Source organism: Hyperolius riggenbachi, chromosome 6, assembly GCF_040937935.1.
Source record: "Hyperolius riggenbachi isolate aHypRig1 chromosome 6, aHypRig1.pri, whole genome shotgun sequence".
Lineage (NCBI taxonomy): Eukaryota > Metazoa > Chordata > Amphibia > Anura > Hyperoliidae > Hyperolius > Hyperolius riggenbachi.
In genome coordinates, this window is record NC_090651.1 from 10,073,677 (window position 1) to 10,097,032 (window position 23,356).

At 45.7% G+C, this 23,356-nt stretch overlaps 1 protein-coding gene and 4 non-coding genes across 5 annotated transcripts; all 5 read left to right on the forward strand.

The window, feature by feature from the left end:
• Positions 1–6,679: 6,679 nt before the first annotated feature.
• On the forward strand, positions 6,680–21,663 carry HSPA8 (heat shock protein family A (Hsp70) member 8). The gene is made up of 9 exons (XM_068238831.1): positions 6,680–6,787; positions 11,409–11,618; positions 11,932–12,137; positions 13,075–13,227; positions 14,868–15,423; positions 18,091–18,293; positions 18,405–18,603; positions 18,813–19,045; positions 21,253–21,663. Exons 2-9 carry the CDS (start codon positions 11,414–11,416, stop codon positions 21,439–21,441), a joined length of 1,944 nt encoding a protein of 647 aa, XP_068094932.1. The 5' UTR covers positions 6,680–6,787; positions 11,409–11,413; the 3' UTR covers positions 21,442–21,663.
• On the forward strand, positions 13,264–13,361 carry LOC137523231 (small nucleolar RNA SNORD14). The gene has a single exon (XR_011022573.1). It is a non-coding gene; the product is annotated as a small nucleolar RNA SNORD14 (small nucleolar RNA).
• Positions 17,911–18,009, forward strand: LOC137523233 (small nucleolar RNA SNORD14). Its single transcript, XR_011022575.1, has one exon. It is a non-coding gene; the product is annotated as a small nucleolar RNA SNORD14 (small nucleolar RNA).
• Positions 18,634–18,732, forward strand: LOC137523234 (small nucleolar RNA SNORD14). The gene has a single exon (XR_011022576.1). It is a non-coding gene; the product is annotated as a small nucleolar RNA SNORD14 (small nucleolar RNA).
• LOC137523232 (small nucleolar RNA SNORD14) lies at positions 19,340–19,437 on the forward strand. Its single transcript, XR_011022574.1, has one exon. It is a non-coding gene; the product is annotated as a small nucleolar RNA SNORD14 (small nucleolar RNA).
• Positions 21,664–23,356: the final 1,693 nt, after the last annotated feature.

Below are 23,356 nucleotides of genomic sequence, written 5' to 3' on the forward strand. Positions count from 1 at the left end.
TCGTGGTACAGAGGAAGAATTTTATAAATCTGGAAATGCCAGGCTAAACAGGTGGCTTTTCAGTCTGGATATGAATAGCTCCAGGGATGGTGCTGTCTTTACTGGGTGTGGTAGGGAGTTCCAAAGAGTAGGGGCAGCATGACAGAAGGCTCTGTCTCCAGATTTTTTGAGGTGCACTCTGGGAGTGACCAAGTTTATAGAACTTGCTGATCTGAGGTTGTGAGAGGTGTGGTGCAGCTTCAGCAAGTCCTTCATGTATCCAGGGCCCAGATTGTGCAGGGATTTGAATGTCAGCAGTCCAATCTTGAAGAGTATTCTCCATTCTACTGGTAGCCAGTGCAGTGAGCGAAGGATCGGTGTAATGTGACAGTGGCGAGGCTGGTTTGTTAGCAATCTGGCAGCAGCATTCTGCACTAATTGCAGGCGACGCAGGTCTTTTTTGGGGAGGCCAGCATAAAGGGCATTGCAGTAGTCCAGCCGTGATGTGATGAAGGCGTGGACTAGGGTTTGAAGATCCTCTGGGGGAATCAGATGTTTAATCTTTGCAATGTTCTTCAGATGAAAGAAGGAAGATTTAACTACAGATGAAATTTGGTTTCTGATAAACATTAGACTTTCATATGTTTTAGATTCATTACACACAACTGAAGTAGCTAAAGCCTTTTTATTGTTTTAATATTGATGATTTTGGCATACAGCTCATGAAAACCTAAAATTCCTATCTCAAAAAATTAGCATATCATGAAAAGGTTCTCTAAAGGAGCTATTAACCTAATCATCTAAATCAACTAATTAACTCTAAACACCTGCAAAAGATTCCTGAGGCTTTTAAAAACTCCCAGCCTGGTTCATTACTCAAAACCGCAATCATGGGTAAGACTGCCGCCCTGACTGCTGTCCAGAAGGCCATCATTTGGGGGGGGGGGGGGGGGGGGAGCAAATCTAGGGACACATATGGGTATAATAGGGGAACTTTTATCCGGCGTTACTGTCTCTCTATACTGGGGGTTGGTACATACAAGGGAAATATCTGACTATACTGGGGGTGCTGATATTGGGGTCACATCTGGCTATACTGGGAAGTTTGGGCTGATACTCGGGACATATCTGACTATATTAGGGGGGACATAAAACTGGTGGAATGTTTTTTATCACTGTGGCACATTTTATTTTTAAACTGGAATTGTTAAAAACTGAGAAATGATGCATTTTTTTATTTTTGTTCCTTTTTTTCCATTAAAATGCCTAGAAAACAAAACTGTTCTTAGGACTAAATACCCCCATTGAAAGCCTGCTTTGTCTTGAAAAACAACGATATATAGATCATTTAGGTGTAGTGAGTAGGGATAAAGTTTTTGCTGATTGAATAGGGACATACAGTGGGTTGCAAAAGTATTCAGCCCCCTTGAAGTTTTCCACATTTTGTCACATTACTGCCACAAACATGAATCAATTTTATTGGAATTATACGTGAAAGACCAACACAAAGTGGTGTACACGTGAGAAGTGAAATGAAAATCATACATCATTCCAAACATTTTTTACAAATAAATAACTGCAAAGTGGGGTGTGCATAATTATTCGGCCCCCTTTGATCTGAGTGCAGTCAGTTGCCTATAGACATTGCCTGATGAGTGCTAATGACTAAATAGAGTGCACCTGTGTGTAATCTAATATCAGTACAAATACAGCTGCTCTGTGAGGGCCTCAGAGGTTGTCTAAGAGAATATTGGGAGCAACAACACCATGAAGTCCAAAGAACACACAAGACAGGTCAGGGATCAAGTTATTGAGAAATTTAAAGCAGGCTTAGGCTACAAAAAGATTTCCAAAGCCTTGAACATCCCACGGAGCACTGTTCAAGCGATCATTCAGAAATGGAAGGAGTATGGCACATCTGTAAACCTACCAAGACAAGGCCATCCACCTAAACTCACAGGCCGAACAAGGAGAGCGCTGATCAGAAATGCAGTCAAGAGGCCCATGGTGACTCTGGACGAGCTGCAGAGATCTACAGCTCAGGTGGGAGACTCTGTCCATAGGACAACTATTAGTCATGCACTGTACAAAGTTGGCCTTAATGGAAGAGTGGCAAGAAGAAAGCCATTGTTAACAGAAAGCATAAGAAGTCCCGTTTACAGTTTGCCACAAGCCATGTGGGGGACACAGCAACCATGTGGAAGAAGGTGCTCTGGTCAGATGAGACCAAAATGGAACTTTTTGGCCAAAATGCAAAACGCTATGTGTGGCGGAAAACTAACACTGCACATCACTCTGAACACACCATCCCCACTGTCAAATATGGTGGTGGCAGCATCATGCTCTGGGGGTGCTTCTCTTCAGCAGGGACAGGGAAGCTGGTCAGAGTTGATGGGAAGATGGATGGAGCCAAATACAGGGCAAACTTGGAAGAAAACCTCTTGGAGACTGCAAAAGACTTGAGACTGGGTCGGAGGTTTACCTTCCAGCAGGACAATGACCCTAAACATAAAGCCAGGGCAACAATTGAATGGTTTAAAACAAAACATATCTATGTGTTAGAATGGCCCAGTCAAAGTCCAGATCTAAATCCAATTGAGAATCTGTGGCAAGATCTGAAAACTGCTGTTCATAAACGCTGTCCATCTAATCTGACTGAGCTGGAGCTGTTTTGCAAAGAAGAATGGGCAAGGATTTCAGTCTCTAGATGTGCAAAGCTGGTAGAGACATACCCTAAAAGACTGGCAGCTGTAATTGCAGCAAAAGGTGGTTCTACAAAGTATTGACTCAGGGGGCTGAATAATTACGCACACCCCACTTTGCAGTTATTTATTTGTAAAAAATGTTTGGAATGATGTATGATTTTCGATCCACTTCTCACATGTACACCACTTTGTATTGGTCTTTTACGTGGAATTCCAATAAAATTGATGCATGTTTGTGGCAGTAATGTGACAAAATGTGGAAAACTTCAAGGGGGCCGAATACTTTTGCAACCCACTGTAGCTAAAACGTCAAAACTGCTCTGGTCCATAAGGGGAAAACAAGGTCTGGATGTGAAGTAATTTAAAAGTTCTAATTCGCTATTAACTAATGAATGAAAATGTGTTTTTTGCGATAATTTGCATTTTCGTACCTACTGTACTGTCCTATATTCCTTTTCAGTGACCAATATATTTTTAAAATCAAAAACAGAATTTTTGTTTGCGAAAATTACTTTGCCGAATATTTCATTTTGAAATTGATCTGGAATTGGCCTTGTGACGCCGCATTTGCAATGTGTGTCCCCCCAATGCCTAGCGCACTAAACATGGGGCAAGTGTATGGACGGAGGACGGCGCCTGGAGCCAGCCCATAGGCCCATAGGCAGTGGTGGGCGCTGACAGGTTATGTATAGAGCACTGGTACTGGGAGGGCACATAGAACATTGGGGAGGACATCTTCGGGGATTTCACTCGCTGTTACCGCCGTGCACCAGACCGACCACAACAGCCCGACATGTTGCAGCATGTCTGACCGATTCCTGCAACCAATTTCGGCCCGAATTTGGTCACTTTGTTGATCGGCCATGCATTTGGAGGCAACAATTTTCTTCTGATTCGATCATAAAAATCAAATTGGTCGATCGGTCGCCAAGTCACCTGACGTATGACCACCTTTATGCCTGGTACACACAATGCAAATCCCTGTCGGATCAATGGGTTGAATCGATAATTTATAGCATGCCCATCCTGCTCCTGATTGAGAATAGGATTGATCTTCAGATCAGTAATGCACAAGATTGTTCTCAATGACTAGCAGATTGGACATGCCGGAAGTGAACAATATCTGCTTCCATGAAAGCAGGAAGTAGACACACTGTAGATTTATTGCAGGATTTGTATCAGCTGTAACAAAGAAATGTTTTTCTTTAAATGTTATGCTGCTGTGTATCTTTTAGAGCAGAGAGCAAGTTCTGAGTTCAGGTCCGCTTGAAAGAGGGACAAATGGGGAAGAAAGAGGGACCAGAGGGATTCGGTTCCCAAAGAGGGACTGTCCCTCTCAGGCCTGGAACCCACTACAAATCGCTAGCGTTTTTAATGATTGTTTTGTTATCGATTTCTTGAGCATTTTCTGGCGGTTTTAAAAAGTGAAAGCTTTTTGCCAGCGATTGTGTTGCGATTTTAATTCTGATTGGTCCTTTCAATTTATTTTACAGTTTTCAGTCATTTAAAATCACACTCAAATTGCTATGTGTAGCAATTCATGAGCGATTACGCCAGTGTTTATACACTTTATATTGCAGAAACACAAATGCCACCAAAATGCTGCATGTCCTGCGATAGCGATTTTGCTAATCGCAATCGCTCCAGTGGAATTTGGCCCATCCATTAACATTAGCTGAGCGTTTAGGGAAATAGCGACCGTTTTGAATCACTCCCTAAGGGCTCATTCACACCTCAAATTGCTAAACGCTAGAGATTTGCGTTAGCGGTTTCCGCGGATGAGTTTTTCGCGATTTAACACAGAAAAATCACTGGACTAATTTGCGGTTTTTGGGGTGATTGCGATTAGTGATTCTATATATGCTAATGGCGATCGCTCCAGAATCCCCTGAAATCTGCTGCAGATAACGCGTTTGCAATAATAGCGAAAAACCCGCGATTGTCGCTAATCCCGGCAGTGAGGACACTGCCATAGGCTAGAATAGCACTAGCGGTTTTTAAAAACGCTACTAGCAAGAATCGCATGTTTCCTGCTTAAAGAGAAACTCCGACAAAGAATTGAACTTTATCCCAATCAGTAGCTGATATCCCCTTTTTCATGAGAAATCTATTCCTTTTCACAAACGGATCATCAGGGGGCGCTGTATGGCTGATATTGTGGTGAAACCCCTCCCACAAGAAACTCTGAGGACCGTGGTACTCCTGGCAGTTTCCTGTCTGTGAACCTTGTTGCATTGTGGGAAATAGCTGTTTACAATTTTTATTGTTGGCAGGTGATGTAGCTGCTGCATGCAGCTACATCACCTGCCAACAGTAAAAATTTCACCATGTAATATATGTCAGAATGTAAATCGGGGATTTAAAGGGAAACTGAAGAGAGAGGTATATGGAGGCTGCCATGTTTATTTCCTTTTAAACAATACCAGTTGCCTGGCAGCCCTGCTGGTCTATTTGGCTGCAGTAGTGTCTGAAAAAACACCAGAAAGAAGCATGCAGCTAATCGTGTCAGATCTGACTTTAAAGAGAACCCGAGGTGGGATTTAATTATGTTATTGGGGCACAGAGGCTGGTTGTGCACACTAACACCAGCCTCTGTTGCCCCATGGTGTGCCTCCATGTCCCCCCTGCGCCGCTATACCCCCCGCAGTGCTGGCGACACGCAGTGTTTACCTAAGCGCTGTATGTTAGCGCCGCTTCCCCGTCTCCTCCGCATCGGCGCTGCCCGCCCGCGTCCCTTCCCTCCCGCTGATTGGAGGGAAGTGACGTGGTGGGGTAGCGCCGATACGGAGGAGGCGGGGGAGCGGCGCTAACAGACAGGCGAGAGGTAAACATTGTGCTGGTGACACGCTGCGTGTCGCCAGCACTGCGGGGGGTATAGCGGCGCACAGGGGGGTCTTGGAGGCACACCATGGGGCAACAGAGGCTGGTGATAGTGTGCACAACCAGCCTCTGTGCCCCACTAACATAATTAAATCCCACCTCGGGTTCTCTTTAAAGTCTGAAACACCTGATCTGCTGCATGCTTGTTCAGGGGCTATGGCTAATAGTATTAGAGGAAGAGGATCAACAGGGATGCCAGGCAACTGGTATTGTTTAAAAGGAAATAAACATGGCAGCCTCCATATACCTCTCTTCAGTTCCCCTTTAAAAGATTTTACATTGGGCAAACACTGACTAAATCATTTATACATAATTATTGTAAAAATGAAGCACTTGTTTATGACATTATTTTCACTGCAGTTCCTCTTTAAGTGTGAATGGGCCCTAAACGCTCAAAAAATCGCTTTAGTGCGTTCCAGCCCTGAAAAGAGGACAGTTGGTAGCTATGGAAACTGCTGTGGCTGCAGTGTTACGAAATTGCGCGCCTGTGTTGTTCTGCAGAAAAAAACCGGGAAACTGAATTACAAGAAACCACGTGACCGGCCGCCTCCTCAGAGCCACTATTCTACCTAGCAACTAAGACCCTGTGCGCGGAGCTCTGCTGTGATTGGCTGCCACTTCGCGGGCTGAGGTAACGCAAGACCTCGGCAGCCAATCAGCCTCCACCTGGCGCCAGCCGGTCGCCATTTTACTTGAGGGCAAATCCTGCTTTCGGCGCCCTGTCATTCAGGAGGTCAGGCCGCCACGCCTTCAGCAAGCATCTCCATCCCCCTCTCCCCATTCAGAAGTGACCTGCTGACGTCAGCACGGCCGAGTCACGTGACTGCGGACAACCTCATGTCACCCGCCCGCCCTGCCTGTTCCGCAGGGAAACCCCGCGCTCTGGGCATGGAGCTGTGTGTGAGATGGCGGCCGGGGTCCTCCTCTCCCTCCCTCCTCCCCCTGGTGAGGGCGTGGCGACCCTCTGCGGATGCTGGAATCTTCCAGAAGCGCCGGGCGCCCCGCGTCACGTGACTGCCTGGCGGCCACGCTGATTGGTCGGGTGGGCGGGGAAAGGCGCGGCGCTCCGCGCTGATTGGTCGGGTGGGCGGGGAAAGGCGTGCAGCGACTTCACGTTGTTCTGGAAGCTTCTCCGGCAGTATAAGAAGGTGCCGGCTCCATTCCTCCTCCTCATTGTAGCGGACTCGCAGCTCGGAGACGGCGAGCAGCTCGTACAGAAACAGGTGAGGGGGATCATGGGACTCGGCTATAGGGTGTGATTGTGCAATCAGATCTGATAGTGTGTGTGGGTGCCTGTGTTATAATTAGCGCCTGTCCATTGTTCAGCAGTAATATCTGTACAATCAGATCTGATAGTGTGTGTGGGTGCCTGTGTTATAATTAGCGCCTGTCCATTGTTCAGCAGTAATATCTGTACAATCAGATCTGATAGTGTGTGGGGGTGCCTGTGTTATAAATAGCGCCTGTCCCTTTGTTCAGCAGTAATATCTGTACAATCAGATCTGATGTGTGGGGAGAAGACTTGTCCTATAAATAGCTCCTGTCCTTTGTTTAGTAGTCTGTACAATCAGATCTGATAGTGTGTGTGGGGGCTGAGCTCTGCTGGGAAGACAATTATAGGATTGGAGGTTATGCTTGTTCAGCAGTAATGCTGGCTGCACTTTCACTAGGAGACAAGATTGTACAATCTGATCTGATGGTGTAGGGAGACTTATCCTATGACTAGCTCATGTCCTTTGTTCAGTAGTCTGTACAATCAGATCTGATAGTGTGTGTGGGGGCTGAGCTCTGCTGGGAAGACAATTATAGGATTGAAGGTTATGCTTGTTCAGCAGTAATGCTGGCTGCACTTTCACTAGGAGACAAGATTGTACGATCTGATGGTGTAGGGAGACTTATCCTATGACTAGCTCATGTCCTTTGTTCAGTAGTCTGTACAATCAGATCTGATAGTGTGTGTGGGGGCTGATCTCTGCTGGGAGGCTTTATTACATTGGCTCGCGTGCTTTGTTCTGTAGTGCAGTATTTCTGGTTCTACAATCGGATCTTATGGGTGTGTGGGCTGATCACTGCTGGGGAGACCATCAATATAGGTTGGTGGTTATGCTTGTTCAGCAGTAATGCTGGCTGCAAAATTGTACTGATCTGATTGTGTAGGGAGACTTATTACGTAAGTGGTTTATTTGCTTTGTTTAGCAGTACAGTAATTCAGATATCTGAGTGTGTATTTCTGCTGTGGGAGGAATCGGATTGGTGGATGTGCTTGTTCAGCAGTGATGCTAGCTGTACAATTGGGTCTGCTGGTGTGTGGGTGACTTCTGCTGGGGGAGGAATCATCTAGGATTGGTGGATGTGCTTGTTCAGCAGTGATGCCGGCTGTACAATTGGGTCTGCTGGTGTGTGGGTGACTTCTGCTGGGGGAGGAATCATCTAGGATTGGTGGATGTGCTTGCTCAGCAGTGATGCCAGCTGTACAGTCAGATGATGGGAGACTCCCCACATGAATGACTCATTTGCTTTGTTCAGCATTAATACCTGCTGCACAATCTGCCATGATGTAAGATTGCCCAATGGGGGGGGGGTCAAAGCTGAGGGAGGCCATTGTTACAGGAATGGTGGATCTGCTTGTTTGGCTGCACCATTTGTCCGTTAAGGTGGGATTGTACAATCAGATCTTATGGTGTAGGGATACTTGTATAAATGGCTCTTATCTTTTGTTCAGTAGTAATGCTGGCTGAAGGTGCTTCAGTCATTGAGACAATCTTGTACAATCAGATCTGATGGTGTAGGGAGAATAGAGAGATCTATCATGCTTTGTTCAGTAGTGATGCTGGCTGCATACTCCAGTCAGTTCTGATGGCTGCTGGGCTGATCACTGCCCTTGGTTTGCTGGAACTTGTAGTTCTGTGGCTGTAGACTAATCATTGGCTGAGCAGTGCTTATGGGGCAGGACTGGCAGTTTGATGAGCCGGATTGCATGTGGTCTCAGATCGCTGGATAGTGCATGCAATCTGCAGGACACATGGAGGATGTATGCGGTTTTTAATTAAATAGCCCAGCTGGTCACCGGATGGCGGTTTCTTGTTGTAGCGCCCCATAAGCTGTAATGGTGGGTGGCTGATTGTTGCAGATGGCTGCAGTATAAGCAGCAGCATCTGTCTGCAGTGTGAGTTAATGGACTGCCTGTTATACTGCAGCATTGTGTAACATCGGGGGAGAGGAAGGAGCTACAGAAAGTATGGTGGCCTCATCGCTAAAATATCATCTTTAGAAATGTGGTTGATACCCACTGCTATCTTGTTTGCTGCTCTAGAATAGCGGCCTTTACATGACTTTTAGGGGATTTTTTTTGCCTCCAGCATGTTCACCATTTAATACCGTTGTAGCCCCTGGCTGACTGCTTGGTAGACCCTGTTCATGGAGGAGGTCCTTCTGGGTTCCCCCTCCCATTTCAGTAGGATGTTCTCTGCAGTAATTCTATGAGGCAGACTTGTCAGTGTGACGATTAGGGTTTTTTTATGCTATTGACTGATCACACAATCGTATGTGCTTCCGGTCTGAGTGATTTTGATAGTGAGTTTTAAGGGAATTTCTTGTTTCATGTCTCACTGTGTATATGTAACCGAGTGATGCCTTATGCTGGGAAAATAATCCTGTTTGACCTCTGGTTGGGAGTCGATAGGAATGATTAAGCGGTTGGCCACATGTATGGCCATGTGCTGTGACTTGTAGTTCCATAGATCTTGTTCACGTTCCCAGATCTGTCCTTGTGTTCCATGGTTGGTTTCCCGTTGGGAGCAGAAGTGGGGGTCAAAGCTTGCTTATGGGCTGTGTTCCCTGGCATGGCCTTGTGAGAGATCACTTCTTGGTGTCCCAGTCTCCTCCCTCATCTCTGCCCCTCCATAAGGTAGTCCTGGTGTGAGGTGGGACTGGAAATCTAGGTGGCCTTGGACAGTGGTGGGTGTAGAGCTTAAAGTGAACCAGAGACGAAGCACCCTTATGTATTTTACCATAGAAATCAGTGGGAACATTAGAGAAAACATTTACCATGCTCTCTGTTCCATCCTCACTGCTAAAAGTGTCTGTTATCTAGCTGAGATAAGAATCCCGGACTGAGCATTGATTCTGGCTTTGCTATAATGACTCAGCTATAATGATTCCTGAGCAAAGCCAGCAGCGGGCAGGCTTGGACTTGAAGACAGCAAAGAACACAGTCTCAGCTATAATTATTCTGTAGCAAAGCCAGACCGACTGGATTCTTATCTTAGAGGTGATAACAGGCAAATTAAACAGAGAACAATGTAACAAAGAGCAGATTAGGTGTTTACTGTCATGTTCCCACTGATTTATAAGGTAAAATACATGAGGTTGCTTCATCTCTGGTTCTCTTTAAATCTCCGGCTTTTCCGGAGAGCCCTGCTGCTGCCGCTCATTGCATTTGGGTGTGGATTCTGAGGGAGTGTTCTGTACTCTCCATTCCAGTACACCACCTCCGCACCCCTTAATTTGTGACTCACCACATGAAACTTCTAAAGATTTTTTTAGGTATGAGAGGAAAGTTGTAGTTTCCTTTTCTGCCCTGGGGGCGGGGAAGGGATGTTGGTCAGAAGTCACATGGCTGCACGATAGTAAAATGTCTGCCAAGTATAAAATGGCCACTCACGTCAGATAATAGCAAGCTTTACTGATACTTTGGCTATGTAATGGGATGTGGATATCGTAATTTAAAATCTGCAAATTTAACTTTAGTTACTATTTATTACTACTGTATGGCCCTTTATAATTATGGCTGTAGTTTCCTTTTCAGACAGAAGCTGGAACACTGTGCTCTTGGTTAAGCCCCATCTACACGATACGATTCTTTGTACGATCCGATTAAATCCGACATGTCCGATCAGGATTCAATTCGTTTTGCTATTGCAAAACAATGGCAAATCAAATTGCATTGAATCGAATCCTAATCGGGCATGTCGGATTTAATCGGATCGTAAATAGAATCGTAATTGTATCGTGTAGATGGGGCTTAATGCTTTGTTCTCAGCAGGCTGCTTGGTATATTGATTAGTCAGCTGTATGTAGAGGGCATCCTGTGCCAGATGGTTTGCCAGCATTTCCTGCACTGAAATGATTGGTCTGCCAGCACTTACTGAAAACTCATAGACAATCAAGTCCTTAGGCATTGGCAACAGTATGCTAATGATTCTGAGTTGATGCAAAGTTATGCAGCTTGGCATAGACAATTTCTGAGATTAAATAATTTTGCATTTACTTCTAACTGGTGTATCATTGACTTTTAATAAGCATCTTGGCACTTGATCTGTTTCCACAAATGTGAGATTCTTGCAGTCTCCTGCTTCCCCAAGCACATGGCACCCGGACTATGCTCTCATAGCCCTACTCCATAGAGCCAAATTAATCCATGCCATGCACTGATGAGGATCAAACAATCCGAAACAGTCTGTATGCATGTTGGATTATTATGGCTCTGTACAATTTAACAAGCTGACACATCATTGCATTCCAGCGGTTCTGGAGGTGTGTTTAGCTTCTAAGGGTACAATGGTTAATTTGCATATATTCAGCAGTGGTGCTCTGGGAGACATCTCGAGCTCACTCCAACCTGAATTATCGCAAATTCTTTCTGTTTTAGGAAAGCAATTTTTTGTTTTTCATAGGAGGAATAAAGGGGAGTGTTGAGTGGGAGGTGGCATGACCCGCAAACCAATACAACCCCTGACTACAGTATATTGTTCAGCGCTGTGTAATATGTTATATATCTAAATAATGCTGTACATTTTTAAGAGTTGGGATTTTACTCATAATGGTAATGTTTGTGCCTTGCAGTAACCATGTCTAAGGGACCAGCAGTCGGTATTGATCTTGGCACCACCTACTCTTGTGTGGGAGTCTTCCAGCATGGAAAGGTGGAAATCATTGCCAATGACCAGGGCAACCGAACAACGCCCAGCTACGTGGCCTTCACAGATACCGAAAGGTTAATCGGAGATGCTGCCAAGAACCAAGTAGCCATGAATCCAACCAACACAGTCTTTGGTAAGTTGGTGGTTTTTGTATCTGGTTTGTGCTGAAAATGCCTTAATCTGCTAAGAAGTCTAAAACAAAAGAATGCTCTGGGTTTCCTACAGAACCTTCCTGTTCCTCAGTCCCCACATTCCCATTGCATGTGCGAGGATGTGTGCTCGCGCATGCACAATATGGAGCGGCCACCTTAAGCAGCACTCTTATCTCCTGAGACAGAGGAGCCATCATGGAGACTGAGGAACAGGAAGGTTCTATACAAATCAAAGCCTTCCCTTCAGGTGACTATAATGCAAGCCCTCTGTTAAATGGCTGCCTCTTCTTCCAGATGCCAAGCGTCTGATTGGGCGCAGGTTTGAAGACGCCGTTGTACAGTCTGACATGAAGCATTGGCCCTTTACTGTCATCAGTGATGGAGGAAGACCAAAAGTCCAAGTAGAGTACAAAGGAGAAACAAAGTCCTTCTATCCAGAGGAAATCTCATCCATGGTTCTGACCAAGATGAAGGAAATCGCAGAAGCTTATCTTGGCAAGGTAACTAGACGTCTTCTCTGAATTGCTCCCTGACCACCACAAAACCAATCCTGTTCAAGTAAATTCGCTACACCTAGATTTATTATAAAGCTGCTGCATGGTGGTCAGGCTGTTACATGTTCCCTGGAGAAGTATAGATGGCAGGTGCCTGACCTGCAACTCTTATGCAGTGGATGGGAGGTGAGGGTCAGGTGGTTAGTACCCTTGTGTGGCATTTGTTTTCATCCTATAGACTGCTGAAGAATAAAGTACAGGTAGTGTTCTGCTTGGAGCTGATCCTGGGATCCCCCATGTGACTCTACCCTCAGTGAAGTAGACTTGTAGCTTCTGAGGCCCACTGGTAGTGCTTTTTGGAATTTGCAAAACATTCACAATTTCTGAATTGCAGAAGTCCTGCAATCTTCCCAGAGCGATCGTGATATTGCTCAGCAGCAATTGAATGAAATGGATCCTGAAATGCTGCATGCAGGGATTTGTGATCTCTCTATAACTGCAGCATTGTAAGTGCTACCATCTCTAGAGTTCCAAAAAGTGCTGTCAGCAGGCCTTGCTCTGAATGTATACTTATTTAAAGCTTGTGTAAAACAGTTGCCTATGAGCCCACATAATGTCCTATGCAAATAGATTACATTGATTTATATGGTACTCAGAAGTGTAATTAATAACAATATTATTCAGCTACTATGAGATTTGAGCACAGGGTAAAACTATAAAAAGGCTCACCCTGCTCCTGCGTAAGTTCTGGCAGCATTAATTACTATTCCCCCTCCAGGCCATGATGGAGGGGGGAGGGGGGGGGAATTATGTAGTTTGTGCTCCTTCTTTTGACTGCGCCTTAATTACTTAGTGCTGCTATAGCCATAGTCGTGGCTGTAATATAACAGATGACCTTTTTTTAGTACTGATGTATATTCTGATGGTTTTATTGCTTTTCTAGACTGTCACCAACGCAGTGATCACTGTCCCCGCCTACTTCAATGACTCCCAGCGACAGGCCACAAAGGATGCCGGAACCATCTCTGGTCTCAACGTATTGCGTATCATCAATGAGCCAACTGCTGCAGCCATTGCCTATGGATTGGACAAGAAGGTATTTATCAAGGAGTTTCCTTGCTGCCAAGCTAGATCGCGATGATGATCATGGTTCCAAAGCCATTCGTAGTTTCCACCAGACCAGAGTCGCAAGGCTCATGATGGCTAAACCTTCCTTGGATGTCTGAGCGATCTTGGCCTAAATTACCTGGGGGTAGCCTAACAGAATGTATCTGGGAGAAGTGCACTGTTGTAGACTAAGTTGCAGACTGTTAATTGTTTTTGTTTTGTGCATGGAAATAAAGGGATTAATCTTTTAATGTAGCTTAAATTGCAATCAAACGACACTAGCATAAGTCCATTTTTCTTCCACACCCTACCTGGAGAATATGGCCCATTATCAGATCTCCTGGCTGTAAAGTCATCTGATGGCTGCAAATAAGGCAGGTCCACACAAGTCTCTATTTCAGTGTCTGGCAACTATTCCCCAGTTGCAGAAAGCTTGTGCTAGATTAATTCTGCCTTAACTACTTACCAACCGCTCCACACGGCATTGGCATGAACATAGCAGCTCCCCCCCACCCCGTACTGCTCAATGACATTGGTGTGAAGTCCTGGGGCGTGTTCTGCAAGAGAACCTGCCATCTATTTACATTGTACATTACTGCGATCTAAGGCAGCGCTGTACTGGGGACAGCTGTCACTCAGCTCTCCCTTACAGAGAGGACCAGGAGTGATTGGCTGTCCTAGGCTTATGTCTATGACAGCTGGTCATTGGCTGACAGAGGAGAAAAAAATAGGTTTTTTTTTTTTGTTAAAAAAAATGGGAGTGATTAGAGCCCACCAACACAAACAAATCTCTGGTGAGCAGAAAGGGGGGGGGGGGGTGTTGGGGGAGGAGGGAATAACTTGTGTGCTCAAAAGCGAGTTTGCTAAAACTGGGTGGAGGGCCTGGGGTGTCGTGAGGTTGCTGCTTCTCTGGACTCTCTTCCATGCATGGGTTTCATAATCTTCCCCAGGAACTGCTGGTATCACTCTTTTTTTTTTTGTGCCTACAGCAGTGCATCCTGGGAGAAGTAGTGAGTGTAGGTCCAAAGATGTTCTTAAAGCGAGGGTCCACGGAGTTGTAAAGGGGTGGGTGGGACTAATCCACTTGGGTCCTCCTCCAGCCCATGGCAGAAGGTGCCCTCGACGCCACTCCGGAGGCTCCCGGTCTTCTCCGGTGACTCATCCGACCTGGCCAGGCTCTTGTGTAGTCACGCGGTTGCACTGATGTGGTCAGACGTCCTACAGACTGTACTGCCCTCACAGTACAGTCTGTAGGACGTCTGATGACAGCGTGACCGCATGAGATGCTCGTTGGAGTGCAAGGAGAAGCCAGGTCGGATGAGTCACCGGAAAAGACCGGGAGGCTCTGGAGCGGCTTCGAGGGCACCTTCTGCCACGGGCTGGAGGAGGCCCCAGGTAAGTGCATTTCTCTCTCCCTCCTCCTCCCTTTAAATCCAAACTACATGTCTTGCAATGCATTGCATCAGGCTTGTAACTTCATGTAGAATATATGGGGGGGGGGAGGGGTTCTTTATGATGTACTTGAGTTTTGAATTTCTCTAGATTAGATGTGAAGACTGTTAGTATAGTATCTCCTTTCCCAATAGTATCTCCTTTCCCAGTAATATTCATCTGGGCTTCTCTCTTCAGGTTGGAGCAGAAAGGAACGTCTTGATCTTCGATCTTGGTGGTGGTACATTCGATGTGTCCATCTTGACCATTGAGGATGGCATCTTTGAAGTAAAGTCTACAGCTGGTGATACTCATTTGGGTGGAGAGGACTTTGACAACAGAATGGTGAACCACTTTGTGGCAGAGTTCAAGAGAAAGCACAAAAAGGACATCATTGACAATAAGAGAGCTGTTCGCCGTCTCCGCACCGCCTGCGAGCGTGCAAAGCGTACGCTTTCTTCCAGCACGCAGGCAAGCATTGAAATCGACTCCCTCTATGAAGGAATCGACTTCTATACCTCAATCACCAGAGCCCGCTTTGAAGAACTGAACGCCGATCTCTTCAGAGGCACCCTGGATCCAGTAGAGAAGGCCCTCCGTGACGCTAAGCTCGACAAGTCCCAGATCCATGACATCGTCTTGGTCGGAGGGTCCACACGTATCCCCAAAATCCAGAAGCTGCTTCAAGATTTCTTTAACGGCAAGGAACTCAACAAGAGCATCAACCCAGACGAGGCTGTAGCCTATGGTGCAGGTATGTCCAGACTTCTTGTCATAAATCAGGATGTCATACAACATAGAGAATTTAACCTGCCCTGCAAAAAATGAAAGCAAGCCAGTAGTTAAAGGGAACCAGAGAGGAAGCACCCTTGTGTATTTTACCATGTATATCAGTAAGAACATTAGAGAAAACACTTACCATGCTCTCTGTTTCACCCTCACTGCTAAAAGTGTCTTATCAGCAGTCACAAGAATCCCAGACTGAGCAATTAACTCTGGCTTTGCTGGGAATGATTATTGCTGAGTCATTATAGCAAAGCCACAAGGGGGCAGGCTTGGGCTTGAAATAACACCACAGAAGACAGACTTAAGGTCCGTACACACGCCGGACTTTAGGCAACGACGGGTCCGTCGTTGCCTCCCACTGGGTGGGCGTGCCAGCGACAGTCCGGCGTGTGTACGCTCTGTCGTCAGACTGATACGGCTGTTTCTGAGCGATCCGCCGGGCGGATCGCTCAGAAACAGCCGTATCAGTCTGACGACAGAGCGTACACACGCCGGACTGTCGCTGGCACGCCCACCCAGCGGGAGGCAACGACGGACCCGTCGTTGCCTAAAGTCCGGCGTGTGTACGGACCTTTAGCTATAATCTTTCTGTAGCAAAGCTAGACGGAGCAGCCTGACTTCTCAGTCAGGGATTCTTATCAGGGGTGATAACAGTCAGATTACACAGAGAACAATGAAACAAAGGGCAGATTAGGTGTTTACTGTCATGTTCCCACTGATTTATAAGGTAAAATACAAGAGGGTGCTTCATCTCTGGTTCTCTTTAAATGTCATGATGGTTCCCTGCCTCTAATGCTGGGAAAAACGCTGAGATTTTCTGTCAGATCAATTGTTTTCAACAGGCATATCTGATTCATATCGTTCTGATCTTTTCATAGATATTCGCTTGGACCTGTTGGAAAACAATCTGACCGTAAATCTCATGTATTCCCTGCATAACACAGAAGGGTAACTGGTGCTTTAAACCAGAACTCCAATAAAAGAGCTTAAAGTGGACCCAAATTAAAAACACAAGATTTCAGAAATAAAATCCTATTTTCTAAATTATAATAGCAGCCTTTTTTCAGCTGCACAGTAGCGTGGATCGAGGGGGTAGGCCCTAGAGCTGCACAGACGCACTAACGTGTATGCAGACTGCACAGCCGTGGCCATCTTAGGAGAGGAAGGGGAGCCCAACCCCCGTCTGTGGGGTTGGGAGCGGCACGGGGGGCTATTACACTGCAGGGACCCAGCGGAACTGCGCGGAGGGTGCGGACAGCGTCCTCCGTGCATTTAAAAGTGATTAAGGTGGTTTTTTTTTTTAATTATTTGCACTGAAGTCCTTTAAGGAGTTTGGTTTGGGTCCACTTTAATGATTGGGGCAGGTTTTGTGCCAGGCTACATTAGAGTAGAACAGGTGTCCACTTTTACAGAAGATGCACTGAGCTATTGTAACTGCTCAGTCTGTCAGAATTCTGAGGCTCACAATTGGTTGTCTGCATATTCCACTAATTCAAAAACAAAAAACTGTTTTGTTGGTTGAGAGCGTCGCTGTCTCCATATGTTTCCATGCCTTCCCATTTAACCAGTCCCCACACTAGCCTCGTACCTGCAGATGGCACCCTTACCTGTGTATTGTGCCTGCATTAGTTTCAGTAAAGGTCTTCACTACAGCATTGAGATGGTTGGCATATCTGCTCTTTGGGTCACGGTCTTGAATATTCTGTCCCTTCCTGATCCAGTCTATCTTGGAATTACCTTAGGCCATGGAGTATTATGTGACACCTTGACTGCAACCTCTTAAAAGTGACTTCCTCATTTGAATGTCTGTCCTAATATGTGACTCCTGGCACCAGAAAGTAACTCTCTCATTCCCCCAATATTCTGTCAAATGGCAATTTTTTAAAATCATTCCAAGCCTCAAACTGTGTTAGGTTTTAGGCTAAACGCAATACGTACAGGGTGCATTTCTCTAGCTACTTTACAGTGCAAGATTTCAGGTCCACTTTAAGGCACAACCCTTCAAGAGACTCTAAAGTCTTAAGGTTTTTTTTGTTTACATAATTGCCCCTCTTAAAACTCCACATCCCCACGGCTGAAAACTTCATAAATCACCAACTCCTTGGCAAAATCCACTACTTTCTTGGCTGTGGATTTTTCTGCCCAGGGAGGCAGAGCTTTCGGCTGTAGCTCTGCCTCCATGTGTCGGTCGCTGCCTCTTACCGCCCCTCTCAGTAAAGACTGGGAGAGGCGACGATCTGCACTGATGGACGCTTCTAGAGGCAAACCTGCAGCCAAAAGCTCTGCTTCTGAGGGAGACCTGTGATTTGCATCAGGGAGTTTGGGGTGACTTATGGTGTTTTAGAAGGGGCAATTATGTTAGAGGCTTATTTTTAAAGTAAAAACCTCTTTTGGAGATTTTGGAGTCTTTCAGTGCCATGTGTTGAGAACCTAGATGATGGGAGGGCACTGAGATCCGCTATGATGATCATGGTTCCAAAGCCATTCGTAGTTTCCACCAGACCAGAGTCGAGAGACTCATGATGGTTCATTCCTTCCTTGGATGTCTGAGCGGCCCTCTTTGCCTACCTCTGCAGATTGTGAAATGAAGGCTTTCGATTTAGACGCTTTACATTTTTTGCCTTTACTCTTCCAGCTGTCCAAGCAGCCATCCTGTCGGGAGACAAGTCAGAAAACGTCCAGGACCTTCTGCTGCTCGATGTTACTCCTCTATCTCTGGGTATCGAAACTGCTGGTGGCGTCATGACAACCCTGATTAAGCGTAACACAACCATTCCCACAAAGCAGACTCAGACCTTCACAACCTACTCTGACAACCAGCCAGGAGTCTTGATTCAGGTAGCTATTCCTAGACTTCTCCACACACAACTCCAGGGATCCTCTTCTCTCATAAATCCGGGGATGTGATATGGACTTGTGACACTAAGACCTTTTCACTTCACTCTCTAGGTGTATGAAGGTGAGAGAGCCATGACAAAGGACAATAACCTGCTCGGCAAGTTTGAGCTGACTGGAATCCCACCAGCTCCCCGTGGTGTGCCTCAGATTGAGGTGACGTTCGATATTGATGCCAACGGTATTCTGAACGTGTCTGCTGTGGACAAGAGCACCGGCAAAGAGAACAAGATCACCATCACAAACGATAAAGGTAAGGGTGACCCTATTGTGACCTCACTTCCCGCTATGATGATCATGGTTCCAAAGCCATTCGTAGTTTCCACCAGACCAGAGTCGAGAGACTCATGATGGTTCATTCCTTCCTTGGATGTCTGAGCGGCCAAATTTACCTCCTTCCTCCTTCTGACTCTTGTCTTCTACTGTTAAATCTGTTCTGACCAAGACACGTTTGTTCCGCAGGTCGTCTTAGCAAGGAGGACATTGAGCGTATGGTACAGGAAGCTGAGAAATACAAGGCTGAGGATGAGAAGCAGAGGGATAAGGTCTCCTCAAAGAACTCCCTGGAATCTTACGCATTTAACATGAAGGCTACAGTTGAGGATGAGAAACTTCAGGGCAAGATCAGTGATGAGGACAAACAGAAGATCCTGGACAAATGCAATGAGGTTATCGCTTGGCTGGACAAGAACCAGGTATGTTGTAGGAATGTTTCAACACCCCTGAAGTGACAATAAGATGGAGGCTGCCATATTAAATGCCAGTTTCCTGGCTGTCCTGCTGATCTTTGGCTGCAGTAGTGTTTGAATCACACACCTGTAACAAGCATGTGGCAGTCAGTCACACTTCAGTCAGAGCACTTGATATGCTTGTTCGGGGTGTATGTTGTACTAAAGGCAGAGAATCGGCATGACAGCCAGGCAATGTGCATTGTTAAAGCTGTCAGTCTCCATATTACTCTATTCAGGTGTGCTTTTAAACAAGACTTGTTGCGATGATGATCATGGTTCCAAAGCCATTCGTAGTTTCCACCAGACCAGAGTCGCAAGGCTCATGATGGCTAAACCTTCCTTGGATGTCTGAGCGACAATCTCTCCTTTGAAACTGAGTTTGAATAATGTTGGGTTGTAGGTGTATAATGGTCATGTAGAGGCTATGGTTACATCACGTCAAACATTATACTACCATAGAGTTAGTAGTGGCTAGTGTACTTCTAGCTCTGAGATGCATGGTGTCCACCTGGCCTTACTAATTCCCAGACAAGCCCAGTTAGGCCACTGTGTGGTCCTGTCCATGTGCCATCCTATTGCACTGTTGTGAACTGTGGGGTATTCTGTGCATGTGCAGTTTTCAAGAGTGAAATACACTCAGTGACGAGTGATCAGATGGGGTTCATGGCTTCTCAGTGGCACAACATAGTGGAGACCTGAAAGAATCAAAGACTTACTACAGGGGCTGCAGGAAGCCCCAGGTTGATACACCCAACCCCCTCAGGATTTATATCCGGTCCTCTTAAAGTGTAACTGTTGGGCATAAAATCAATTCTTTCTGGTAGGCAAGTAATAAGGATGCTAATCAGGCAATCTAAAAGTTAAGATCTCTATTACGTTGTTAATAAATGATCATTCCCCAGTTTACCTGACTCTTATTTGGTACGTTGCCGCATAAAGGAAGTTGCAGGGCATGCTGGGTTGTCCTTTTTTGCTTCTGTACATTAGTTAAGTCTGCGGGGAAATAAAAAAGCAAAAGACAACCCAGCATGCCCTGCAACTTCCTTTGTGTGGCAATGTACCACATAAGAGTCAGGTAAACTGGGAATGATTTATGTTTCAATAATTTTTATTGGTTTTAACATAGTACCAGAGTGACATTACATTTACAGTAATGAACCATGACATATATTGCTGTTTACAACATAAGGTGCTGTGAATACGGTGCAAATTAAATTAAAAACATGACACCATGAGTCTTGAAACTGGTAGCCTGTGAGGATTGTAAAACAAGAATTGGAGGGTTGGAGTATAAAAAGCAACCCCTAACCGAGTAGATCAGTCTTTGGAAAGGCTGAGTGGTGGTATGTTTAACCACTTAGTTAGGAAAGATGGCGAGCGCCCATTCACAGACCAAAATGGCTGGGCAGGGCCACCCTCCCCTAGATGTAGCAAAACGCTTATGAGGTCCTGAGATTTTATAAACAAGAAAATGGAGATCTTAACTTTTGGATTGCCTTGTTAGCATCCATATTTACCAGATAAAAATAAAGAATTGATTTTATGCCTGACAGTTACACTTTAAAGAACCTCTGAGGTGAAAAATGAACTGAGAAACCTATCAATCTCCCAAAAAGTGAATATCCCAGTTTTATATTTAAATCCTAGTTACATTTTGACTATTCGTTGTCTCAGCTAAATGACTCCTTCATTGATGTATGCTAGAGCTCAAATCTATGAATTGACACTACTTTTTCTGCTCTCAGAAGCAATTTACTTACAGGAAAGTGTGTTATGGCAGTAATTCCTTATCAGTGAGTCTCTGCTATAGTCTGACCCAGACAAACTGTCACTTGCATACCTGATTAACTTTCAGAGGCGGAAAAACAGCCTAGTCATGTGTGCTTGGCACTGTACATGTAATGTCACCTTGGTTGTCCTTTAAAGCCACCAACACATTCTGTACTGAAGTTGGCAATACATTTTGCTTTCCTAGTCTACCATCTTAAACCATTCTTGTTAGATCAGATTCGCAATTTATAGCAGGCAGCTTTTTTTCTTTATAGAGGTGATTGGTAAAATGCTATTTCTGGGGGGAGGGAAATCTGATTCCGTTTCAGATCTCCAGCTGACTGTATGGTTCATTTATACACAACTGCAGTCTAACCACTGACCTCTCCTCCCTCTTTCAGACCGCAGAGAAGGACGAGTTTGAGCACCAGCAGAAGGAGTTGGAGAAGGTGTGTAACCCCATCATTACCAAGCTGTACCAGAGTGCTGGCGGCATGCCCGGAGGAATGCCCGGTGGGTTCCCAGGCGCAGGCAGTGCCCCTAGTGGTGGAGGCGGCTCATCTGGGCCAACCATTGAAGAGGTGGATTAAACGACTGGATCTGACCTGCATTCCGTTTCTGTAACTCCGAGGACACACGTTTCTATAGATGGTGGTTCCGCACTTAATTCCCACAAAAGCTGCTGTAAAGTTTATTTTGGGGCATTAAATACTTGAATCCACTCCATCTGCCTGATAAAAAAAGGAACACCATTGCACTTTACTGTACTGTAACAAATGTTGGTCCAACCGAATAAAAGTTATTTAATTGGCTTTCTGTCTCCTGGCAATTCCCTGAAATGTGGATTCTGAGATGAAAAACTAACAAGTACAGTGTTCTCCCCAGGCTCTTAGCTGGGTGCTCCACCTGGCTAGTTTTGATAAACCATCAGCTCACCTCCTCTGCTGTAAGCAGTTGTGCAGAGAAGCGCCAGCCCTGCAGTCTCTCATATCGCCCCACCCGGCTACATTTTCATGCCACCCAGCTGGAAAAAATTCTGGGGAGAACACTAAAGTAACTTGTCTATATATAATGTTTTAGTTTGCACTGCAAACCGCTTCAACAGTTTATCTTCCTGTGAAACAATGAGAGCAGCCATATTCTGCTTGTCACATTACACAGGCAAGCTGCTCTGCATCTCGTACCCTCAGCCTGTGAAAACTTCACTCCCCTCTCCACCTCCCTCCTCCCCTCTGCCTCTGAAATCTCTGGCTAGTAACACCTCCTCCTGCCCAGACTGAGCTCCCATAAGCCCTCGCTACATGTGTCTCAGGGTGCCAAGTCGCTGGAGAAGCTGTGGGCGTGGATTATTTAGTTTATAGGGAATTGGAGTACTAATACAAAGTATTTGGCTTGAGGAATGCTCTATAAACAATAGGAAAGGAACACAATTATGCAATGAGTAAAAGTTTCTCTAATTCACTTTGAAGGAAGCAATCCAGCCCTACCTATGAATCGCATGGATTTGTTTCCACATTTGCATGTTGTGTGCAGAGACTGTCATTGGGATGTTTCTTATGAGTATGGGGGTTATTGTGTGACTATCTTGGGGCCTACTAATGTTGGGGTGCCAAGCTTTAAACATAAACATTAGATGCAAAGATCAGCAGATGCTGGGGTTGGCTGCTTGCTCACAAATTGTTACATCTGAAGCTGGTACACCCCTCTGCAAAACTGCTATGGTGGGTTTAGGCTGTGCTGTTCTAAGGCTCTGGCCACCCCACCTGTGATGCAGAGTAATGGGTGGCCCCTATGGCTTCAGTGATGCTTCAACTAGCTGAGTGGGTGGAGTAACTCTGGCACCTGCTGGTCCTTGTGTCCATAAAGACTGAAGCCGTATAAATTACCATTTGTATTGCCCAGTTATATTAAGATCCAAGCTGATTCACTGCACCCCTGTGGCAGAACGAGGTATTTCTTGCCGCAAAAATCTGCAATTGCTTCCTGGAAAATGCAGAGCTTTGCATAGTAGCTCTAACTCTGCTCCAGTAAATCCCCGCCCCTCTGTCTGTCTTAGGGGTGGAGAGATGGCCTGGACACAGAGCTACAGAGCAAAGCTCTGCCTTCCCAGGCAGCAAGATCCATGCCCTGAGATTTCAAGGGGATAAGCGGTAAACTTCCAGAAGAACTCACAGCTCGATGTGGTGGTCTCATAGAATCTTCATCCTGGTAGTGGAAATGGGTTCTCAATGCTGCAGGTGTCAGCAGCAATAACTTGCCTGGAAATTAAGGTTGAACTCCACCCCTTCATTGGCAAAACTGCAGTGGTTAGTCCTACCAAGCTGTGCCCATCACCTTGGCCTGTTCCAGACTCCTTCCAATGTGGCAGGGGGTGGGCTGCAGCTTTGGAAGGTTTCATGTAAATATGCACTGTCCTTGCTGGTGGAAAGGGGGCAGAGGTTCATGTATAACTTGTGGATGAGTTACTGCTGTAACACTGATCCTTGTGGCTAATAGCGATTTTAT

What these genes read in the sequence shown, in the direction of transcription:
- HSPA8 (XM_068238831.1), top strand. Translation starts at nt 11,414, where the DNA reads ATGTCTAAGGGACCAGCAGTCGGTATTGATCTTGGCACCACCTACTCT. An exon ending in TCCAACCAACACAGTCTTTG is followed by an intron (nt 11,619 to 11,931) that starts GTAAGTTGGTGG and finishes CTCTTCTTCCAG; the next exon opens with ATGCCAAGCGTCTGATTGGG. An exon ending in GGCTGTAGCCTATGGTGCAG is followed by an intron (nt 15,424 to 18,090) that starts GTATGTCCAGAC and finishes TTACTCTTCCAG; the next exon opens with CTGTCCAAGCAGCCATCCTG.